At 38.7% G+C, this 16,638-nt stretch overlaps 2 protein-coding genes and 1 pseudogene across 4 annotated transcripts in view; 1 reads left to right on the top strand and 2 right to left on the bottom strand.

Annotated features, from left to right (window-relative positions):
* The window catches only part of LARP4 (La ribonucleoprotein 4), a 63,610-nt gene extending 58,027 nt beyond the window's left edge, over positions 1–5,583 (bottom strand). For all 3 annotated transcript variants that reach the window (XM_047065474.1, XM_047065476.1, XM_047065475.1), the window contains exon 1: positions 5,455–5,583. In XM_047065474.1, the coding sequence (XP_046921430.1) occupies positions 5,455–5,472 (18 nt within the window). In that variant the 5' untranslated portion in view covers positions 5,473–5,583. The remainder of the gene's footprint in view (positions 1–5,454) is intronic.
* FAM186A (family with sequence similarity 186 member A) overlaps positions 5,471–16,638 on the top strand; it is a 147,300-nt gene continuing 136,132 nt past the window's right edge. Inside the window, exons 1-2 of the mRNA XM_047066353.1 lie at positions 5,471–5,528; positions 9,024–9,202. Coding sequence (XP_046922309.1) covers positions 5,471–5,528; positions 9,024–9,202 — 237 coding nt within the window. The remainder of the gene's footprint in view (positions 5,529–9,023; positions 9,203–16,638) is intronic.
* Positions 13,529–14,321, bottom strand: LOC124502097 (proteasome subunit alpha type-1-like; annotated as a pseudogene).

Below are 16,638 nucleotides of genomic sequence, written 5' to 3'. Positions count from 1 at the left end.
GCTCCTCTGCAGTAAAGACTCAGACCCCATTTCAACTACAGGGTCAAACTCTTTTTTTTTTTTTTTTTAACTTATTTGAGAGAGAGACAGAGTGAGTGAGTGAGTGAGTGAGTGAGAGAGAGAGAGAGAGAGAGAGTGTGAGTGTGTGTGTGTATGTGTACACGAGAGAAGAAGGGGCAGAGAGAGAAGGAGAGAGACAGAATACCAAGTAGGCTCTGCCCTGTCAACACAGAGCCCGACTCGGGACTCAAACTCACTCATGAGCCATGAAATGAAATCATGACCTGAACTGAAATCAAGAGTCAGATGCTTAACTGACTGAGCCACCCAGGCACCCCCAAAATCTTTTAAGCTCCCAGGTAGAAGAACAAAATCACAGATTTGAAAAACGTTCACATCTAGAATTAAGGATCAATTCCATTAGCTGGGAAGTAATATGGAACTGCCTGATAGCCCAAACAAACCCACACTGATACAAAATAGTTGAATATCAATATCCCTAGCTTCTAGTTTTTCAGAAAACTGTGAACCAGTTCATTGTAATTTAAAGCACCATAAGGTACTTTTACATCTTTATGTTCATTTCTAAGCATTTTATTCTACTTTTCACATTTCAACAGTTCCTACTTCATTTTCAGTCCATTGCATCTGAAAATATTTCTACTTGACAATATTTTTATTCGTGTTTAAATTCTGCATCTACCTCCAATAAATATTCCAAAACCAAGTTGTTCAAAAACCACTATTCACTTATTTATAACTTCTCTTAGCAATCACTTCAAAACTTGCTTAGGCACTTTCTTCTTCTGAGTCATTTTTTAAAAAACCATTTTCAGTCATCTAATAACTTTCAATAAACAAATTTAAATTAACAGGAAAAAACAGTACTGTATCTGGGGTGAAAGGCACAACATTATGTGGGGCCTGAGTGGCACAGTCAGTTAAGTGTCCGACCTCTCTCTTCCCCTCCCTGCTCACTCGCCTGTGTGCTCTCTCTCTCTCTCAAAAATAAACATTAAAAAAAAAGGCACTTTATGATTACTATAAAACAAATGAAAATTACCTAGGTAAATTATCCCACATCTCAAATTCTAAGGTTAACCGAAAATTTAAAATATTACCTAAAAAAAGAAAAAAACTTTAGGAATCAGATAAATTATTTTTAAAATTATGTAAGAGCTGGAGAAAGAGGGAAATGGGCAGTTATTGTTTAATGTGTACAGTTTCAGTTTTGTAAGATGAATTCTGGATGTGGATGGTGATGGCTGCACAACAATGTAAACGTACTTAGCAACCCAGAACTACACATACACTTAACAATGGTTATAATTCAATTTTCTGTATTTTATATTTCACTTATTTTTTAAAGTTTATTTATTTTGGGAGACAGAGCATGCAAGAGGGAGAGGCAGAAAGAGAAGGGGAGAGAGAATCCCAAGTGGAACTGTGAGACATGACCTGAGCCAAAACCAAGAGCTGGAGGCTTAACTGACTGAGCCACCAGGCGCCCCTATGTTATCTGTATTTTATTTTTTCATTTTTTTATATTTTTTATGTTTTATCTATCTTTGAGAAAGAGACAGAGCGTGAGTGGGGGAGGGGCAGAGAGCGAAGGAGACACAGAATCTGAAGCATGCTCCAGGCTCTGATCTGTCAGCAGAGCCTGACGCATGGCCCGAAGTCACGAACCGCAAGATCATGACCTGAGCCAAAGTTGGACACTTAACTGACTGAGCCATCCAGGCCCCCCTCATTTTGTTGTTGACAAAATTTTTATATGTTTATTTATGAGTTATCCAAACATTTTTACCTCTTTTCAGAAAGCCAGACACTGTATCTGTCTCCTTCAGAACAGAGAAAAAAACCAATAAACTACTTAAGTCAATACAGCCCTTTGCAAGACTAAGTTTAAAAAAAGTTACATCTAAGTGCTACTTAAAATAGGATTCCCTGTCTGCCTATAGATTTCTATTGCAGTGTAGCTAGATTCTAATTCTAGCTTCAATATTCACTAACTGTATAATCCTGAGCAAGTTTCTTATATTCTCTGTGCCTTAGTTTATCTCTAAAATGGAGACAACAATTCTACCTACCTCACAAGCAGGTTTGAACAAATGTATACATGCAAAAACAGTTAATAGGTCTGACACACAGTAAGCACAACAAAGGTGTACACCACTATTATTATAGTGGTACTATCGTTACTATTATTTATCCCATTTATTTTCCAGTTATAAATTAGTTAAGCTAGGGTCTTTCAAGAAGAATGCACACAAAATTTTGAACACAACTGCAAAGGACTCCCGATTCCAGATTAGAGAAATCCCACCAGAGATGATCCATAAGCAACCTGGTTTATAGTAAAGTGGTTCTTAACCTCTCTTGGGCCATGGACCTCTTTGGTAGTCCAATGAACCTACAGATCTCTTCTCAGAATATGTTTTTTAAGTTTTAAAATGCACAGAATCACAAAACAAACCAATTATGTTACAGTTACCAAAAGATCTTAAAATTTCTACTTTAGTAATAAATGTGCTTCTTTACTGATGCATTAAATAACAAGATTAAAAAACATTTTTTTACTGTTTATTTTTGAGAGAGAGAGAGAGAGAGAGAGAGAGAGAGAGAGGGAGGGAGGGGGAGGGAGAGAGAGAAAAAGCACCAGCGGGGGAGGGGCAGAGACAGAGGAAGAGACAGAATGAAGCAGGCTCCAGGCTGAGCTGTCAGCACAGAGCTCAACATGGGGCACGAACTCATGGAACTGTGAGATCATGACCTGAGCTGAAGTCGGGACACCCAACGGACTCAGCCACCCAGGCACCCCTAAATAACAAGATTTTTAAACATACAGTAACAAGGACTAATGAACAGTATTTCAAGATACATGCAAAAACTGCAATATATGAAAATATTTCTTGTAGCATCCATTGAAATTTCCATTATTTTCAATTCTAGATTTTAATTAGAAGCTAGTGAAAATAAACAGGCAATTTTTTTTTTTTCCTCAGCGAAGTTCACTGACTTCCTTAAGTTTATCTAAGGACCCAGATTAAGGATCCCTGGCTTAGGGGAAAGTGCAAAAAATAAGTTCTGGAGTCAGAGACTTGTGTTCTACATGCCAGACTTCAGACTTTAGCCCCCCACATAATTTGCCCCCTACCTGAATGACCTTAGACATCAAACTGAGCTTTGGTTCACTCAGAATAATTTTTAAATCTTACAGGTTATTCCTATAGTTATAAGGATCAAATATGAGTAAACACACAAAATGACCAGTGTGTGGTTTTTTTTTTATTTTAATACCATATATTCAGCCCCAAATGTTTAGTGACATTGTTTTCAATAACTCATAGAAAAATTAAAAACCACATGCTGATTCACAAAGAAAATGATTAATGGAAATATTAATTTCATGTAACAGTTTAATAAGAGACAGGATTTGACATTAGAATGACCTGTATCTAAATCCTAAATCCACTACTTTACTTCTACGTTATTAACCTCTCCACCTCAGCTTTGTTTGTTTTTAATATTTATTTATTTTCGAGAGACAGAGTGCAAGCAGGGGAGGGGCAGAGAGAGAGGAAGACACAGAATCCGAAGCAGGCTCCAGGCTCTGAGCTGTTAGCACAGAGCCTGACGTGGGACTCGAACCTACAAAGCGTGGGATCATGACCTGGGCTGAAGTTGGACGCTTAACCCACTGAGCCACCCAGGCGCCCCTCCGCCTCAGTTTTCTCATCTGTAAAACGCTGCAGTTGTTTTGAGAAAGGAGAGGAGCTAGCTTAAACACTCAATAAACGGAGCTCTTATTAAAGATCACATTTTAACAAAGCCGAAGGAATCAATTTGAACTCAAAAGTTTATTTTGGAATTCATGTTCATATAAGTAAAACTTCACATTCACTTGCCCAGCAGAACACATACACACTTAAAACCTAAAGCATTTGCATGACACAACGCTCCTAATACAAACTGGCACTGTTTAAAATCATATTGATTTCTTATCCTGCAAAACAAAAAAACAAAAAACAAACAAAAACCCAAAAGCAAAAAAAAACCCCAAAAAACAAAAAACCTACAATGAGGATAAAAAACGGTAAACAGAATGGGTTCAGTAATTTCAAGTCTTTTCATGATTTACTTGGAATATTCCAATGAATGTCTGTTACCAATGCTGGACATACTGTAAGGTAGCTGTCTCTTTAAAACCCAATGTAAAGATCTCAAATTTATCAGCTACACGTTGTCAGATTTAAAACAAAACAAAAAAAAAAAATTAAACCATGTTATTTACTTTATGCCGGAATACTACGGAGTAAGATCCATCCCTCCCTCCGGAAAAAAACCTGCCACAGACTGGCCCGGCTTCTCGATCAATTATACAACCTGTAAATTCCTTCCCTCATTGAAAAGATTCTTTTTATGGGCATAGTTAACAAGTGCCAAGTTGCGAAGTTGCAGCTTTGCTGGTTTGACGTTTTCACAATGCAAGAACAATATGATCTGGAATCTACTCAAAGCATTAGCCAGGCAGTCAGCTGATGCTCACTGCACACAAGAGAAAGACAGAAATAAGAGAAATTAAACCTCGTATTTGTGGAAGACAGGTATCCACCACCTTCAAAACCAAAATAGGCCAGCAGCAGACGTTCCAGTTAAAATAAAAGTAGTTCCATTGTTAAACAACATATAAAAACCGGCTTTCCCCAGACTAGGCTGTTCTCATTCTTGGAATTTTCCTAGTATAAGGGCTTTTATCCGTTCATAAAACCAACCCCTCATCACGGAGCCACTGCCTGAGTAACTTTTACAAAAGGTCAAAGCGGTGCCTTTCAAGGCTTCCAAAGCCTATCGGCGTCTCCTCCGTTCACAGTAATTCGCTTTCCACCCACAGAACGTTCCAGAGACTTAGGGACGGGGACCAAACAAAATTTGGTGGGGGGTGCTAAGAAGAAGCTTTCAACTTTCTCTTCAACATACTTATACAGAATTTCACCTTCCTCCCTCCGCGGCCCCACATGTTGCTTGCTTCCCTCCCAGAGGGCCCCGCGAGACCTCGCTTCCCCCCCCCCCCCACCCACGCGCCCACCTGATTACCCTTTTCTCCGTAGACTCCGCCCCCGCCCTCCCCCCCACCCCCGGCCTGTTTGCCTCCTCTCGGAGGTCCATATGGGACATTTTCCCCTTCCTCAGACCCTCACGCCACACCAGACAAGCCTCGATTCTCCACCTTCAGTTCTCTCCCACTACGGCCCTCACTTCCCACAGCTTCCTAAAGTGTTGCGAGAGCGCAGAGGGGAGCCGCAGGCCTGCACGGCCCAGGTGCTGTGTCAGCCTATCTGCCGGTTCCGCGGCGTGTACGGCCTGGAAAGTCACATGGCGGTGGGACCGGCCGGCGCCTCCACACTCCTGCTCTCCCCACAGCTGGGCGACATTACCAAGTCCACTCACCTCCACGAAGAGCAACATGTCTTCCTCCGCTCGGCCCAATCGTTCTCGCTGCCGCGACTCCAACGGGCTTACAGGCCCGAGCCCCAATCGCTAGGATAAGGACACTCGCCTGGCCCCTCCACCCGGCAGTGGACCCGGCTCCTCCCCCGCCGTCAGCCGCTGCGGCCCGACCCGCCCAGTTCCACCTCCCTTGAAAGAGCAACTGTTTCCGGTTCTAGAAAACAATTGCTTCCGGGAGAAGAGACACCCCCTCGGCGCGCTCAACTTTTGCGCTACCTTTTCCAGCAGCAGGATGGGATGTACTATCATCAGGCCTGGGGGGAGGAGGGAAGCGATCAGAGGAAGACGCCATTCTGTACCACGGGGGTGTGAAAAAATCCTACGCATTTTATCCCCCGCCAGAGGGACGGGTACTACCTCTATTAACAATTACGCAGTCTTCATAGTTCAAAATCTAGATCTGATAAAAAGGCAAGTTTGTGTGAGGGGTACTGGACAGACGCCCAATCCTTCCGAAAAGGTGGTGGCTCTCGCAGAAACAAAGTCGAGAAGAAAAAAAAGCAAGCAGATCTAATAGTAAATATGTTAATAGCCGCTGCTGTATATTAAAAGCTTACTATGTGCCTGGCATTATCCTAGGTATCTTATGTGAATTAATCTTTAAAAAGATCTTATGCAATAGGTTTTATCCCCCCTTTTTTACACTTGAAGGAATCCTCTAGGAGGGCGGGTTTCCCCTAGACACACCTTTAAAGAACTTTGCCCTTTACTTACATCAGGTATCCACATCTATGCTACTTAATAACTTAGTATGGATAGCCTCTTCATTGAGGTTCTGTCATGTTAAATGAAGTACAATAAAAACAAAATTTTAAAAATCATCTTTATACTTTTCTGTTAGATGATCCAAATTCCTTTTTATCTTCAGCAATACCTAATAAGCTTTAGCCCTCCCTATCAGTCCTACTTCTTTTTCCCAGTTCAGACACTTACTTTTGAAATAATTATGTGTTGATTTTTCCACTAATTTTTTCCAGTCTATTATTTCACAAATCTTTCTAAATTAAAGGTTTCATTTTCACCAAACTGCTGTTACTTGCTTTCAAGACCTTACCATTGACCCCATGTAATCTCCCTTACTTTACCTCAAATGAATCTTCTCCCTTTTTCACTTAGGTGCCAAATTAATTCCTCCATCAAACTCCTGATACTTGTATCCCATCCTCTCCCTAATCTGATCCACAGTAAACTCAACATTACTTCATCTCAATAAAATCAATCTCCTCACCTTTCCCCTGAAGGACAAACCCAACACTCACCTCCAAAGCCATGGCTCAAGGTGTCTTCACTATCTGGAATGTCTTCATTTGTCAATCACCTTCTCTGTCCATAGGGCTTTCCCAAAGACACTGCTCCCTTTCTTCTTCATGTCCCTTATTAGTGCTCAAATATTCTATCTTAAATTTGTTTCTTTTCTTCTTTTTTTTTTTTGTTGTTTTGTTTTGTTTTCTTTTTTAGTTTCTTCACAGGTACCCTATCATTTTTCTTCACAGTCTGAGATAATACTGGCTACATAGTAGTATCTTTCAACAAATGTTTGACAAATTGAAAGGGAAGAAGAGAGGTTTTAAACTTTGCTTTAAAAAACTTTCATTTCCAGTTGCTGATGAAGTCCATGCTGCATAAAAAATATGAGAGAGGGAGAGAGCACAATAATCCTAAATTAGTTTAGTTGACACGCATGTAGGCTGCTTTGTGAATGCCTGCTGGGGTAAGTAAGCAATGTAAAAAAAGTCACAAGAAATAAAAGTTACTTGAGGATCTCAAAATCAAATATTATCAATGAAGTACTTAGATTGATAATTTCAAGAAATGCTGGATAATCATGGATATTTTAATCAAACTTCACATTTATTAAAAATTCTTAATTGTACTCCTTTCAGAAAACATTATTAATTTTGTTGGATATAATTGTGATTATGAAAAAGGAGGGAGTAATTTCTATGATGGGGGGGCAGTCTAACAATAAAAGAAAGTGTTCTGGGGCTTAGAAAAATTTCCATGGAAATTGAATCTGAAACTATAAGAAATATCCAAACTTTAGAAAATTTCTGCAGAGAAACTGAGGAAGAATATGTCAAGTATTAAACACACACACACACACACACACAAAACTAAAACACAGCATCTTGTTTTGAGAAGTTCACCGGCTAATGGGCAGAGACAAAAACAGTTACATTTCAATGAGATAAGTACTATAATAGAAAATTTACAAAGTGTTTTGGGAACACAAAGGAGGGGATAACTTAGCAGGATATTAGAAGGGAAAATATTTAATTTGCTGTATATTGATTGATTTCTTAAAAGACAACTATTTTGTGATCCCCTGCTTCCCATTTTCTGAAGGACTGAAACACATATTTAAATTTACAAGTTTATACCAAGAACTCAACATAGGAAGTTCCTGTAGAGAAATTAACTTATACATTCATAATTTGTAGAAAATCTTAATGATATTAGATAGTTAATGAATACCTATACCTAGTTACATAATAAAACTATATAAACAGAGACTACACACAAATACCTCAAATTCATGACTGTCATTACTTCTGAAAAGTGGCAGAGGGGAAGCAAGGAGTCTATGGAGAACCCCAAAAGGGACTCCAACTTTAGCTCCAATGCTTAATTTTATTTAAAAATTTCGGAAGCAAATATTACAAAAAGTTAATATTTGTTCATTCTACGTGATAGGCACGTGGCTATTTGTTATATTACTTTCTGTACTGTTTCATATTTTTTAAATTAAAAAAAAAAAAGCTACACAGCCAACAAAACCACCCTCTCCTTTAATTGCTCCAGGGTCCTAAATCCTTTCACCTCCTCCGCAATCAAAGGAGCTGCCCAGAGCTGCCCAGAGTACCCCTCTCCCAGTTACAAAGCAGCATCCAGCGTTCCCTTCAATTTCTCCAGCCAACTATGGAATTTCAAAATCTTCAGTCAAGTTCCTGGAAAAAATGAGTAACTAGGCAGTGCAAAGAGTGGGATGTTCATCCAAACAATATCTTCCAAATTACAGATCTAGGACAAGTTGAGGGGCAGCTGAAGAAGTTGTAGCACACCTAATCAATTACAGGCTTAAAAATTCTTAAGCAAAATCTCAGGAAGAGAGAAGAATCAGGAGTTGCATTTGACATACTGGATCTTGAATTCTAACACCCAGATTTTAAGCTTATTTAGGCAGGGCTGTATCTTCTATTTCTTCTAGCGTTCCTGTTGTCTATTCTTTCCTACCCTCCCACCCCCCTTCACCCTTCTCCAATCACAGCATATAGAATGCCTACTTCTCTGCATACAGTAAGCACTCTTGAAATGTTTGAGTTATTGAAGACACAATGGATCTATTATGACATCACCAGGACTGGAATACCATGGTTAACAACCAATTAGTGACAGGGTAGACCACAAACTCTGGGAGCAGGAAAGACCTCTTCCTCGTGGATATTATCATTTGCCTACACTCGGTGAAGAGAAGAAATAAAAGAAAATCACTCAACTTTTCAATATAGTTATCAAAATGCAAAGTGGGATAGACACTGAATCTGAATCAGACAAAGAAGCAGTGGATTCCACCATCACGTCCATAAAAGCCCTGTATAAATCAGAGGTCCCTAAGCTGGAGATCCCACTGGCAGTGCAGAATGTCATCTCTAGAATTGAGCATGCACAGCTTTGTCGAGCCAGAGAGGTAGGTAGTAAATGAGAAGTTTACAGATTACAACTTTCTTTTTTAATGATCAATGATAAGCTACATTTTTTTTAGAACTCATTTTATTTTCATGATCTTTGTGTTTGAGGTAGCTATGATTTCACATGACAATTTCACCTGACTCTGTGGATTACAAGCTCCAATTTTATGTTAATCTCTTTAACTTTCCTATCAGAATTAATCAAACCTTTTAAGAATTAAATCACACATGCGATTGAGTGATTGGGGTAGAAAGAAAAATTAAAATCTACAGCTAATATTAGTATCTAATTTCAGTCAATAGTTTTAATTTGTTCTCATCTGAGTTTTTGTCAAATAGCTGTTAACAAGAAGAAACAGCTTGGTTTGAATTCCAGTTCCTTTAATTTCCCCCGAACGCCTCATGGAAGGGGATTTCATTGGCCAAGAGAAATCCAAGGACAATGAACAAAAAGCTTAAATAGTATAACAATCCAATAAACCCCAAATAATTAAGGGTATACTGCATTTTAGTCTGTCAAACAGAATACAACAAAACCAATCAGATTAAAAGAAATTAATTCAGGGAAGTTTTTTCCTATGTTTAAGGAGTGCTAAATTTTTGTACTTTCTCATTCTCCGCAGAAATTTACTCCTGTTCCAACTCTCCACAACAAAGAACAATAACCTGGTATTCGCTTTTAACAACTTTACTGAAATATAATTGACACATAATAAACTGTATATTTTTTAAGTATAAAAGTTTTGATATACATAAAAACCTGCGAAACCTTCATCACAATCAGCATAATGAACTTACCCATCACTCCTGAAAAGTTTCTTCACACTCCATTAAAATTCCTCCCACACACCCTTCCCCACCCCCACCCCAATCTCTAGGCAACTGACAATCTGCTTTCTTTACTATAGATTATTTTGTATTTTAAAATAATTTTATGAGAGTGGAATCATACAGCATCCACTTTCTTCTGTCTCCTTTCTTTTAGCATAATTATTTTGAGATTCATCCACATTCTTATTGATATGAATAGTTCATTCTTTTTTTTTTTTTTTTTTAAGGTTTAAAAAACCTGTTAGTGCAGAGCCCAATGCGGATCTTGATGCAGGGTTTGATCTCATGAACCATGAGATCTTGACCTGAGCCAAAATCAAGAGTCAGACGCTTAACTGAGCCACCCAGGTGCCCCAATAGTTCATTCTTTTTATTGCTGAGTATTTCTCCATGGCATGGGCATTTGGGTTGCTTTGGACTTGGGGTTGTTACAACTGAAACTGCTATGAATGTTTGTTTACTTTTTCATGACTTATTTTGTAGACCTATGCTTTCATTTCTTTGGAGTAAATATTTAGGTTGGAATGGCTGGGTCACGTGGTATGTAAATGTTCGATTTTATCTTTTTTTTTTTTTTTAAGAAGTCACAGGTCACAATTTGGCTAGTGAAGGAAACACTTCTTTTTTTTTTAAATTTTTTTTAACGTTTATTTATTTTTGAGACAGGGAGAGACAGAGCATGAACAGGGGAGGGGCAGAGAGAGGGAGACACAGAATCTGAAACAGGCTCCAGGCTCTGAGCTGTCAGCACAGAGACCGACACGGGGCTCGAACTCACAGACCGTGAGATCGTGACCCGAGCCGAAGTCGGACACTGAACCGACTGAGCCACCCAGGCGCCCCATAAATGTTCGATTTTAAAATAAACTACCAAACTGTTAAAAAGTGGTTATATATCTGTTGGCTATCTGGATGTCTCCTTTGGAAAAATGTCTATTCATGTCTTCTGACCGTTTTTAAACTGGTTTATTTGTTTTTTGGGTATTGAGTTTTAGAAGTTCTTTTTTTGGTTTGTTTTTAATGTTTATTTATTTTTTGAGGAAGAGAGAGAGACAGAGTGTGAGTGGGAAAGGGCCAGAGAGAGAGGCACAGAATCTGAAGCAGGCTCCAGGCTCTGAGCTGTTAGAACGGAGTCCGACGCGGGGCTCTAACCCACAAACTGCGAGATCATGACCTGAGCCAAAGTCCAACGCTTAACTGACTGAGCTACCCAGGCGCCCCGAGTTTTATAAGTTCTTTATATATTTTGGATACTGACCCTTTATCAGACATGTCATTTGCAAATGTCTTCTCCCATTCTGTAGGTTGCCTTTTAGTTTTGTTGATTGTTTCTTATGCAGTGCAGAAGCCTTTTATTTTGATAAAGTCCCAATAGTTTGTTTGTTTGTTTGTTTTTGTTTTTGTTTTTTGCTTTTGTTTCCCTTGCCTCAGGAGACATATCTAGTAAGAAGTTGCTGTGGCTGATGTCAAAGCAATTACTGCCTATGTTCTCCTTTAGGATTTTGATGTTTCCTGTCTCATATTTAGGTCTTTAATCCATTCTGAATTTATTTTTGCATCTGGTGTAAGAAAGTGTTTCAGTTTCAGGAGTGCCTAGGTGGCTTAGTCAGTTAAGCCTATGACTGTTGATTGAGCTTCAGACTCTTGATTTCGGCTCAGGTCATGATCTCACGGTTTGTGGGTTCATGACCTGCTTCGGGCTTTGTGCTGACAATGCAGAGACTGCTTGAGATTCTCTTCCTCCATTTCTCTGTGCCCCTCCCCTGCTAGCTCTCTCTCTTTCAAAAATAAGTAAATAAAAACATTATTAAAATGTTTTTAAAAGAAAGTGGTCCAGTTTCATTCTTTTGCATGTTGCTGACCAATTTCCCAATACCATTTGTTGAAGAGACTATCATTTTTCCATTAGATATTCTTTCCTGCTTTGTTGAAGATAAATTGACCATATAGTTGTGGGTTCATTTCTGTTTTTTCTATTCTGTTCCACTGAACTACGTGTCTATTTTTGTGCCAGTACCATCATCAGGGAAATACAAATCAAAACTACAGTGAGATATCACCAGTCAGAATGGCTACAATTAACAACACAGGAAACAACAGGTGTTGGTGAGGAGGTGGAGAAAGGGGAACCTTCTTACACTGTTGGTGGGAATGCATACTGGTGTAGCCACTCCGGAAAACAGTATGGAGATTCCTCAGAAAGTTAAAAATAGAACTACCCTATGATCCAGCAATTGTACTGCTAGGTATTTACCTAGGTGATAAGGATTAAGATGTTTTGTGGAAGTGTGGAACGACTATATTGTACACCCGAAAATGATATTACACTGTATGTTAACCACCTGGAATTTAAATAAAAACCATTAAAAAGTAGTTATACTATTTTATATTCCCACAAGCAGTATATGAGTTTTCAATTATTCCACATCTTTATCAACACTTCATGTTTTCAGTCTTTTTAATTTTAATCATTCCAGGGGCACCTGGGGGGCTCAGTCAGTTAAGTGTCTGACTTCGGCTCAGGTCATGATCTCACAGTTCATGAGTTCGAGCCCCACGTCAGGCACTGTGCTGACAGACGGCTCAGAGCCTGGAGACTGCTTCAGATTCTGTGTCTCCCTCTCTCTCTGCCCCTCACACTCTGTGTCTCTCTCAAAAATAAATAAACATTAAAAAAAATTAAAATAATAGATTCCACTCTCTGAAGTTTTGGAGAGTCTAGATCTTTAATTTTAACCATTCCAAAAGGTATATAATAGTATCTCATTATGGTTTTAATTTGCATTTTTGTAATGACTAGTGATTTTGAGCAACTTTCCATGAGTTTATTTGCACTCAGTATGTCTTCTCTAACAGTTCAAATATTTTGACCATATTTTAAAAGTTTATTGGTTTATGTTCTCATTATTGAGATTTGAGTATTTTTATGTCTTCTGATTACAACTTTTATCAGATAGGTGGTTTGCAAATATTTTTTCCAATTCTGTGACTTGTCTTTTTTTCTACTAATTGTGTCTTTCAAAGAACAAAATTCCTTAGTCCAATATATCAATGTTTTCTTTCTTCCAAAGCAAACTTTGACTAACTCAAGGTCACAAACATTTTCTCCTATGTATTCTTCTAGGAGTTATACTTATAGACTTTACATTTACGTCTATGGTTCAACGTGTCTTTTTTTTTTTTTTTTTGGCAAGTGAAAAAATTTTATTTCATAGTTGTCTTTAAAACCACACAGACACTATGCTCTTCATATAAAAACATTAGTACAAATAATTATACGTTCTCGAAAATGATTATATAGACACTCTCAAAGAAAAATGCACACCATTACATAGTTTCAGAGAAGTTGCTTGGAAAAAACTCACATCTGGACTGATTCCTAAAACATACCATAAGACCCTGCATATTTTGGTGCAAAGTATAGATTATTGTCATCAGTACATGATCCTGAATTCTTACACATTTGATAACATGCATAAGGACTGGTTTATGACTTAATGTTCCATTGGTTCACCAGCCTTTTCTGCAGGTTCATCAGCAGGTTGAGCAGGCTGTGCCTTTGTCTGTGGTCTTTCTTCAAGACCTTCCAGGAATGGAGATACATCATCATCATCATAAATCGTAAACTCCAAGTCTTTACTAAAAATTCCAATGGACACATTCTTTGTAGTTAAGTCCTGTTCTGCAGTGTCTCTTATAAGGCACGCAGACCATGTTTAACCAGTTCATTCAAATTGCACTCCATAAACCCAGACATATGTCTCACCAAGTAAGTACGAGCTCATTGAAAACAAGCTCCAATGGACATAGCTCTACAGTCGAAATAGTTAGCAGATAGACAAGTTTGGAAAATGTGAGGGCCCATATTCATAACCAACAATAAGCAGTCCAACACCATATGGTCTCTGGCCATATCGTTGCATTGGTATTTGGGTCTTGCTTTCAATTAGAGATACAAGATGAGATGCAGGAAGAGGTCTGTCAAATACAAATCTGGAATCCAAACACTCCTGGTGCATAAAATTACATAACAGTCTAGCATCAGCAGTAAGTCCCACAACAGAGATACCAATATGGTTGTCAACATGGAGAGTTTTTTCTGATGAGCTGCAGGCTCTGACTATGCTGTCTTCAATGCAACCAACACTATGTGTTGTTTTTTTGTTTTTTCTTCAGATCAACTGTGGCTGAACCTTGTTTGACAGCTTCCATTGCATATTCAATTTGATGATTCCTGCCTTGAGGGCTCCAAACAGTCACATCATTGTCCTACTGGTTGTGAAACATGGTTTTGGCTCTGGGCTTGGCTTTATGGTTCATTTTATCTTACTTTGTAAATGATATCAGATATTGATTGAGGTGTCAAAAACAAACAAACAAAACAAAAACAAAACAGGGGCTCTTGGGTGGCTCAGGCAGTTGAGCCTCCGACTTTGGCTCAGGTCATGATCTCGCAGTCTGATTTCAAGCCCCACATTATTGGGCTCTGTACTGCCCACTCAGAGCCTGGAGCCTACTTCAGATTCTTTGTCTCCCTTTCTCTCTGCCCCTCCCCCACTCATACTCTGTCTCTCTCAAAAATAAACATTAAAAAGAATTATTCTAGATTCATTTGTTGAAAAGACTATCCTATCTCCATTGCATTGCATTGCACCTTTATTGAAAATCAATTGACCATGTATGTGTGAGTTTATGGATTCTCTAGTCTGTTCTCTAGATCTATTTATTTATCTTTATTTTTTTTTATTTTTTAATGTTTATTTATTTTTGAGAGAGAGAGAAAACGCGAGTAGGGAAGGGGCAGACAGAGAGGGAGACACAGAATCTGAAGCAGGCTCCAGGCTCTGAGCTGTAGGTACAGAGCCCGGCCGGGGGCTCGAACTCAGGAACCGTGAGATCATGACCCGAGCCAAAGTCGGCGCTCAACTGACTGAGTCACCCAGGAGCCCCTATCTTTATTCTAATACTGCAGTGTCTTTTTTGATTACTGAGGTTTTATAATCATTCTTGAAATCATGTATTTTTAGTTCTCCAATTTTGTTCTTTTTCAATTATGCCCAACTTGTTTGCTCACATCTTCCTTCTATCTCCATTTCCTCTTCTTGGGCTTCTTTTTCTGGAGGGACACACTCAAACATTCATAACCTAAAAACTGTCTTTATCCATACTACTTTCTCCCTTTTCATTTCCATGCAAAATTTAGAATCTGTCAAATTCTACTCGGGGGGCAAAAAGCCTGCTGGTGTCTTGATTGGGATTGTATTGAATTTATAGATCAATTAGGGGAGAATTGAGACCTTAATATTGAGTCCTTTGACCTGTGGACACAGAATATCTCTGTATTTATTTAGGTCTAATTTTTCTCCCAAGTGCTTGCAAATCTTTTGTTAGTCCCTAAGTATTTCACATTTTTTTATACTATATTGTGAATAGTATTGGTTTTTTATTTCCATTCTCAATTGTTCACAATTAATGTGTACAAATAAAATACATTTTTGTATGTGCATCTTGTATAATAAAACCCAGTTACTAGTCTTTATAGATTTTCTTCATATATTCCTTGGGGTTTCTACATAGACAACCCTATCATATGCTAATAGAGGCAGTTTGATTCCTCCTTTTATGTCTGTGTGCATTTAAGTTTGCTTTTTTGTTTTTTTTTTAATTTGAGAGAGACAGATGATCCCAAGCAGGCTCCATGCTGACAGCTCAGAGCCTGATGCGGGGCTCAAACTCACAAACCATGAGATCATGGTTAAGTGACTGAGCCACCCAGTGGTGGCTTTAAACTGTTTTTTGGGGGGGAGGGGAAAAATAAGTAAGCTTTTTTTTTTTTAACTTACTGAGTAGGCAAGGAACTACAGTATAAAGTTGAATAGAAGTGATGAGACATCCTTGTTTTCTTCTTTTTTAAAAAAAATTTTTTTTTTCAACGTTTATTTATTTTTGGGACAGAGAGAGACAGAGCATGAACAGGGGAGGGGCAGAGAGAGAGGGAGACACAGAATCGGCAACAGGCTCCAGGCTCCAAGCCATCAGCCCAGAGCCTGACGCCGGGCTCAAACTGACAGACCGCGAGATCGTGACCTGGCTGAAGTCGGACGCTTAACCGACTGCGCCACCCAGGTGCCCCTATCCTTGTTTTCTTCTTGATGTTAAGGGAAAGAATTCAGTCTTCCTCATTCACTATGATTGTAGCAGTATATTTTTTTATGGTGCTCTTTATCAAGTTGGAGAAATTCTCTGGTCAGTTTTCTGAGGTTTTTTTGTTTGTTTGGTTGTGGGTTTTTTTTTTTTTTTTTGGTTTTTTTTTAAGAGAGAGAGAGTGCACAAGAGAGATAGAATCTCAAGCAGACTCCAAGTCTAGCAAGGAGCCTCACACAGGGCTCCAACATGGAGCTTGATCTCACAACCCTGATGAAATCATGACCCCGACATCATGACCTGAGCCCAGATCAAGAGCCATGCTTACCTGACTGTGCTATCCAGGTGCCCCAGCCAAGATTTTTAATTGGGAATAGATACTTGGATTTATCAAAAGGTTTTACTGCATCTATTGGGATTATCACGTGATTTCTTTTTTGTCTTTTTGAATCTGTTAAAA

The sequence above is a fragment of the Lynx rufus genome, unplaced genomic scaffold (genome assembly GCF_022079265.1).
Source record: "Lynx rufus isolate CCGP_SWC_20201006 ecotype Redwood Valley unplaced genomic scaffold, mLynRuf1.p SCAF_7, whole genome shotgun sequence".
In the NCBI taxonomy this organism is placed as follows: domain Eukaryota; kingdom Metazoa; phylum Chordata; class Mammalia; order Carnivora; family Felidae; genus Lynx; species Lynx rufus.
This window is presented reverse-complemented; position numbering and strand designations above follow the sequence as displayed.